Source organism: Pristiophorus japonicus, chromosome 16, assembly GCF_044704955.1.
Source record: "Pristiophorus japonicus isolate sPriJap1 chromosome 16, sPriJap1.hap1, whole genome shotgun sequence".
NCBI lineage: Eukaryota > Metazoa > Chordata > Chondrichthyes > Pristiophoridae > Pristiophorus > Pristiophorus japonicus.
The window spans coordinates 29,263,840-29,271,733 of record NC_091992.1 but is presented as its reverse complement, the minus strand read 5'-3'; the positions used below and the strand labels follow the sequence as shown (position 1 = coordinate 29,271,733).

Below are 7,894 nucleotides of genomic sequence, written 5' to 3'. Positions count from 1 at the left end.
AATGCTGGCTGAGTTGGATGCATTTCTTGCATTCATTGTTTTTATAACCGCTTAGACATCCTTGAACTACCACCCTCCATTGCATAGTGTCGTTCCACTTCTTTGTTAAATGGGACAGAAAACTGGGCATCCATAAGGTGCTGTGGGCCATCAGCTTCAAACCTGTACACCACTATGATCAGTAACCTTATGGTCAGGCACATCATTCACTCCTCCATCACCATCAACCCTGGAGATCACCTCTGGTTCAATGGCTCCGGAGGGTAAGAGGGCATGGTAGGAGCAGAATGAGGTACCAATTTACTGAAGCCTCAATACAGTGTGCTAAACACCAAAAGCAGCAACAACACTCATGAAACTCAAAACCATCTAGGACAAAATAGGCTACTTGATGGGTGCTTCTACCACTACTGCGATGGCAGTATGCATTAACTAAAGAATGTACTGCAGCAACTTCCCAAGCTTACTTCAACAGCACCTCCCAGCCCCGTGTCCTCTGCCACAGAGAAGGGTAAAATCGGCATGGTCAAGGCAACACCATCAGCTCCAAGTTCTTTCCTAGATCACCATCCTGACTTGGACAATACTGCAATTCTTTCATTGTTGCTGGGTCAAACCCTGAAATCCCCAATTAACACCATCAACACAAGGACTGCTGTGGTTCAAGAAGAACACCACCACCATCTTCTCAGAGTATGTAGACCTTGCCAGAATTGTCAAAATCCTGACCACAAATAATAACATATCTATGCTGTACGTGCAAAGAAATGAATGAGAGGTACCAATGAGGTATATTTTCCACAAAGTTCAGCTAGAAACATTAGTATCCCACTATTAAATTCTTTGTGTGTGCTGCTTTTAAACTAGCATTAACTCATTTAAAACAAATGAATTAACTAAAAATAATGCAAGATAAAGGTAGTATGAGTGTAAGACCTGAACTTCAATTGGAAAATATATCCCAGTCACTGATTCCTGAGACGAGCAATAAAGCTAAAACCTACCTGGGGAGACATCATAAACAAAATGTCAAGGCTGACTGAGTTATTAAGTTTATTCAATTCCAAGGACTGGCTAAAAGCCTCCAGCTATACCCCAATCCTAATATTTGTTATTTGGGTGATTCTGTCCATAAAAATACAGAGTTAGTATCATAACCAAAACCACTGATTTGCAGGTTTTCATGGATGACATGCATGGAATCATGGGATGTGATCCCCAAAACAACAGTAAAATTTCTGGATCCCATGTAATAAAAATGGAATTTGATTTATTCCGTTACCCTAAACATCATAGGCAGTCCCTTGAATCGAGGATGACGCTTCCACACCAAAAAGGAATGAGTTCACAGATATTTCAATGAAGGACCTAATATTTCAGATCCCGAACTACATCTTGAAGGGGGGAAGATGCCTGTGTGTGGATTTTTTAAATGTGTGGTGGCCGATGCACACCAGCCACCACACGGGCTTGACAGAGCTAGGTCTTGGTCCAGTGGCAAGGATTAACCAAGGCGACTGGAGACCAGCTCTGCTGCACGGACCTAGTGCGCACACATATCACAGTGTGGGCTGGCCCCGTGCTGCTCCTGGGCCCACGCCTCTTCACGGCCCCGAACACACGCCTCTCCTGGGCCCCGATCATGTCGCTCTATGAACTCTCACCATTCCTTCGCCCGACCTTGCTGCTCCTTCGTTCAGACCTCGCCGCTCCTGCTGTACCTACCCACGCTCCAATCAGCGACCTGGATTTGGGTGATGTCAAATCCAGTCGCCCTCTTCATAGCCGTCGCCCTCCTGTAGCAGCACATGCTGTACCTTGTAGTGGTGCCTCCGCACTATTTTTAAGGCCCTGACCTGTCTCTGGTGTTCCTCACAGGTCGGGGCTGCAGCAAATGCCGAATGAAAAGAGTGTTACCCTAAGACCCTGGTTATAACAGTGGTGTACGCTGGGTGATACACAAACACGAAAATGTTACTGCATTTTGTGATGTGAGCATTGAAACATTCTAACATCATGACAAGCAGGAGCAATATATACAAAGCTGTCTTTTGCAATAACTTATCAGATCAAGTTATTCATTATGTAGTACATATATGTCTGTAAAACTTATACTTCTAGCTTTGCTTTTTGCTGCATTTAAATAAAAGTGAACTCAAAACTTTAATGTAGTGACCCACAAAACGAATAGTAATCTGAAATTCTCAGTTTAAAAAATCTAAATTCTCACCTGATGGAATAACCCGCTCTGTCAGTCTTTTGGAATTGGCTATTGTAGCCACTGAGGCCCAAAACCAGCAGTCTCCCAGCTCCCCCTGTACAATGTCACTTTTGCTAACCCCATCTGTCATAAAGAAAGCATTTTCGTGTAGGTCCTAGTAACAAAGAAATAAGGGATTTATATAATGGAGCACCATTCTTCTAATTAAATTTCAAGTGTTAGGAATGAATAATTAACAACTTGCATTTCATAGAATCATCGAATGATACAGCACAGACAGAGGCCATTCGGCTTCTAGTACAGCTATCCAATCAATCCCATTCCCCTGCTCTTTCACCACAGCCCTGAAACTGTTATCAATTGAAGTATTTGTCCAATTTGTATAGCACCTTTGACATAATAAAATGCCTCATGGCACTTCACTTTCGGAGAGAAACAAGCTGATTGGTAGAGAATTTAAGGAAATTGGCTGAAAGCACTGCAATTAAGCAAAACATATGTGAATTAAAACAAAAAATGCTGGAAACATTCATCAGGTCAGGCAGCATCTGTGGCATGAGGAAGGTGGAGTTTACATTTTAGGCCGATGGCCTTTCGTCATTAATTAATCTTTCTCTAAGGAAACGTTTCTTAAACTGTACTGTCAATAACACATCCAAAATCTTTTCCTTTTACATGCTGACTGACTCACTGTGAACTTCCAGCGTTTTCGGTTTTCATTTTATTTGGTTATATTACAATCTGCCACCTACTCCTGTCAGCTTTGGGAAGTTAAAATAAATCCACAGCAAGGCTGGCAAATGCCTTTTGCTATGCTGGAGCTGCTTATTTTCCATTGCTAAATGTCCTTGGGAAGTAATGCCATAAAGTATTTGTCAGAAATTACACATAGCGCTAAATGGGCAGCATCGCATGGGCCACTTTTCCAGGCCTATTGAAGGCAATGGAACTAAATATCTGGCGGAGAGTATAATGGGCGGCTAATACAATACTGCCCATCTAGCACTATTGCCCAAAACAAATTTCTACCTCAACATCTCTTCTCAACATCTATCTTTCATGCTGCAGAAAATCCACATATTCTCAGCTATTTTATCTTGGTTAGGAATTTTAAAAATCCAGAATATTTTAGGATGGTTGTTCTTTCTGACATTGACAAAATATATCTAGGTCTGGTTGGTATGGGACCATCACGCAGTTACCAAGATACGGATCCATTCGATTCCTTTTGGGGCTACGTCCTCATAGGTTAGTGATGAAGGTTCAGGAAGAAATTCAGGATCTTCCCAGAGTTCCCCAGTCAGCTCAAGCTCTTCTATAATATTCTGATAGTCCTAAATAATAAAAGAAGAAAAAGCCTAGTGGTTACAATGGAATATGGCATTTATGTGTATTCAAAATAAAATGTATAATTTAAACATTATAAGCAAGAAATTACTGTTGGTAATCTTAATGAGCCGACACATACACATCCAAGCAACTATCCTCTGCCTGCTGTTTTCCTGCAGGCTTTAACTCATTTATTTTAAATACCGGGCAAAGGAATGGCATACGAACACATTAACAGTTTCCGAGTATCACCAAAACTAATTTCTAGCCCAGTATATTTCTTAGTGCAATCATATAAACAGAAAAGTCACACTTAATAGTACTAATCACTCTTTTGCGATTAATAGTAGCTATGTATTTCAGATTAATATTTTTTGCCATAGTTGATAATGTTGTTTCCAGCTATTCACACTCTATATTATTTTCAGAGTGTTGCTTTTAATTTTTGAAAGTTTCAATAAAATTCATTCACTTTAAATTAACAAAAATATGTAAAATTAGATGAGTTTCCATGGCATTATCCACAGACAGACTTTGGTCTGGAGAATGGCAGTGATAGCTCGGGTGTGGTAGCTGCTTGCTCAAAGAGTATCTATGGGAATCCAGGCAATTGCAGTTGTTGGTCAGCCATGGCTCAGTTGATAGTACACTCGCCTCTGCATCAGAAAGTCGTGGGTTCATAGTCCAATTCCAGAGGCTTGAGTAAATAAAATCTAGGCTGACACCCAGTGCAGTACTGAGGGAGTGCTGCACTGTTGGAGGTGCCGTCTTTTGGCTGAGACGTTAAACCAAGGCCCTGCTCTCTCAGGTGGATGTAAAAGATCCCGTGGCATTATTTCGAAGAAGGGCAGGAGAGGGGAATTATCCACAGTGTCCTGGCCAATACTTTTCCCTCAATTAATATGACAATCCAAACAGATTATCTGGTCATTATCACATGGTTGTTTGTGGGAGCTTTCTGTGTGTAAATTGGTTGCTGTGTTTCTTACATTACAACAGTGATTACACTTTAAAAGTACTTCAGTGGCTTTAAAGTGCTTTTGGGACATTCTGAGGTTGTGAAAGGTGCTATATAAATACAAATTGTTATTTTTTTATAACTGAAGTCAATTAGAGATGTGTAAATTATTTGTAAATTTCAGGCCTCAGGTCAATAACTGATCTCCTTTCTTTTCTTTTAATAATATTGCATATGTAAATAAGTGTGACATTATAGTGTTGCATTACAATGCCACACTTATTTACATATGCAATATTATTAAAAGTGGAGCAGGCTCGAGGCGCCGTGTGACCTAGTCCTGCTCCTAATTCTTATGTTAACACCTGCTATTATACCATGTAATATGCAATCCATTATTCTGCTGCCAATATAAAGGTATGAACCACTTTAACGATACAAGTTGTGAGTGCTTTGTATTTTTGAAATCAATGCTTAGATCAATTGCAAGTCAAATCAACGTTCTACATTATGCTTAAGTGTGATTAATAAGGTCACGGCTCAGGACAGAATTTGGTCTGTGAATTTTGCAAATTGGAATGTCCGATTAAGATTGAAGCTTAGAAGCAACATTTTAAAATGTTACTACATTATGCAAAACAATGTGATGTCTGCATACTAGACAGTTAATTTTTAATAAATTACCAATGAATCTCCCGTGCCATTTCTCATGATAATTCAGGAATTATGCTGTTTTATAAGAAGAGAATTATAGCATATAATGCACACTGTATTACTGTAATATTAAAGTCGAACACATAGTCTAATTGTTAAGTAAGAAGTGCTATCAGGTCATTTGAACTTGAATTGTTTGGTCAAGGAATATTGCAAATTGAAATGTGCTTGTCAGTGTCAGGCTCCAGCCCAGAAGCACACAACATTTTAAGGGCCCCCTATTGTAGAATCAGTGTAAAGTGTAAATGCTTCCTGAATTCAGTATCAATTCAAGCCTTGATACCCAAAATACACACACGTTTAGCACCATATAAATTTAAAATCACTTCACAGTGACACAAAACTTGTAATGTGAATTCACCACAAGATTGTTTTGCATTAGTAACAGTGTAGTGCCTGCCAGTGGCAGTTTCAGAGCAAGACATAGGAGTAACCGGTCCAACTGCTCTCTTGAACTCTGTGGTGTAGCAAGAAAAATCTTATAAAAAATGTATTTAGCTGTAGTATTGATCCAAAACATATGCTGATTCTGATGTCTAACATATTAAAAATCCAAAGATACACTAAATAACTATTATTTGTGAATTGCAGTATGACTGTTTAAGGATTAAACTATAGGTTGGCATTTTCTGTTTTTATTTCAGATTCCAGCATCCACAGTATTTTGCTTTTGTAAAGTATAGGTTGGGACAGTTCTCCCCACCTAATTACATAAACCAGTTTATTGGGCAGAGTCTAAAATGGCCATTAATCTCATTTTTTAAAAAACAGCTTTGGTTCCTTTTATGTATTTGCAAAATTTTCATTTTAATTCAGTCCTTTAATCCACCAAACAGCAATCAAAATTTCCATTGGTCTGACAGACAGGCATTATAATGCACCATTTTCACAAGTTAAAAAATTTCCAGAATGAAAAAATAATCAAACGTGTTAATATGCAACAACTTAACTTTAATACTTTCAATGCTATTTTCCCTTACACTAGAACTAGTAGCTCTGATACAGAAGTACAAGTGTACAGATACAGAAGTGGAGCCTGAAATGTTAGATAAATGCTTGTACAATTATATATTCTGATTAAAGGCATAAAAGTATGTTATCACAAGGATATGAAATTCAGAGGTACTATGCAGGTACCATATTATAAAAGTAGCACCATCTCCATCAGAGTTTCCTTTAGCACAAATAACATTCATTTATACAGTAATGGCATTTCACTTTCTAAAAGTATTAAGTCAGGATGTGATGTTCTGTCTGTTACATACATGCTGCAATATGGGAACAAATCAAATACTGCTGGCCTGTCTATTTACAGCACATTCAACGTTAACAACAAAAGGAGTTTTATAAGTTAAGAACTTTTCTTTCAAACCACAATATGCAATTATAATAATGAGCTTTCAGTAGAATTTTTGTTTAAATCTTTCGAGGACAAATTACAAGTAAATTGTAAAAGGAGCAAACCTGTGCTCGTCAAAGTTTTGACTATGCAAAATGTATAATATATAAATCTCATTACCGATGCAATGACTAGGTTGTCATCAGTTTTCAACATTTCATTTACTTGATCCATTAGTTCCTCCATATCGCTCACTCTTGGACGAATGTCTAGCAGAGCCTTGACCTCCACAGTGAGCATATTCCATTTTTCATCTTTTTCTTTTACTTCTGCCGCTTCATGTATGCTCCCTGCTTTCAGGTCCATCTGTCCCTCGTCGTTGCATTCTCTTTCTGAAACTGCAGAGCCATCAGCTTGTACGAAATGAATTTGAGTTACGGTAGTGTGGGTACATGAGCAACTATTCCCCATTCAGCAGTGACGAAGGTCTTGCATGGATTGATGTTTCCTGCTGTTAATAGTGACACCTGTTATTTAGATAGTCATAAGATATTCAGATGGATTCCCAGTAAAGTGTGATCAATTTTCTCTGTTGCTATGAGATGATGCACGCTGGAGAAACAGTGCCCCCCTCTCGGGGAGGGCATTTGCAGAATGCATTTTTTGTTGGAAGCACTGTGTAAATCCATCTTATTCCCCCTTCAAAAAACTCAAGTGCTTTAGTAATTTGTGCCCAAAGTGCCTTGTCACAACGGGCTCTTTTTTAAAAAACTTATTTTCAGATTTTATTCACTGCTACTGCTGCACCCGATACATCATGCACATTGACAGAAAATGGTGTGCTGAAAATTGCAAACTCTCCTTTGTGGTTCCTGAAGTCAGAGAATTGTTCTTGAAATTCCTTTCTCAATTCAGCAATTTTGACAATGTACTGTTCTGTGGCACCGATACATTGAGTCCTAACAGTGTCACATAGTGATTTCAAGGAAAGAAAATGTGCCAAGTTACTCTCAGAAATTTACACAGCTGAGGCTTAATCTCATAGATGCGAATGTTGTAGTATTATTCTGTCACCACTTACTTGCATCTGATATTCTTCTGTTGAGCGAGCTGAGATTCTTTGTAATATCCTCCATAAAAGCAAGGTGCTGTAAGCGGTTTTGCCCTTGGTAGTTTCAAATCACCCCCCCCCCCCACCCCCCTTACAACAGTTCTAGACCCGGGAATTATAGTAGTGAACAGAATACTCAGTTATAGACAGATAGAAACATAGGAACATAGAAATTTACAGCGCAGAAGGAGGCCATTTTGGCCCATCGTGTCCACGCCGGTC

General features: G+C 39.0%; 1 protein-coding gene across 1 annotated transcript; it reads right to left on the bottom strand.

The window, feature by feature from the left end:
• Window positions 1-526: 526 nt before the first annotated feature.
• LOC139226928 (uncharacterized) lies at window positions 527-7,697 on the bottom strand. Its single transcript, XM_070858018.1, has 5 exons — window positions 7,643-7,697; window positions 6,742-6,974; window positions 3,424-3,555; window positions 2,231-2,375; window positions 527-618 (listed from the first exon to the last, which is right to left on the bottom strand). Exons 1-5 carry the CDS (start codon window positions 7,695-7,697, stop codon window positions 527-529), a joined length of 657 nt encoding a protein of 218 aa, XP_070714119.1.
• Window positions 7,698-7,894: the final 197 nt, after the last annotated feature.

Coding starts and splice junctions, on each gene's coding strand:
- LOC139226928 (XM_070858018.1), bottom strand. CDS start 7,697: ATGGAGGATATTACAAAGAATCTCAGCTCGCTCAACAGAAGAATATCA. Junction 2,376..3,423: donor TCGAATGGATCCGTATCTTG/GTAACTGCGTGA, acceptor CTTTGTTACTAG/GACCTACACGAAAATGCTTT. Junction 619..2,230: donor AGAGCGGGTTATTCCATCAG/GTGAGAATTTAG, acceptor TGGGGATTTCAG/GGTTTGACCCAGCAACAATG.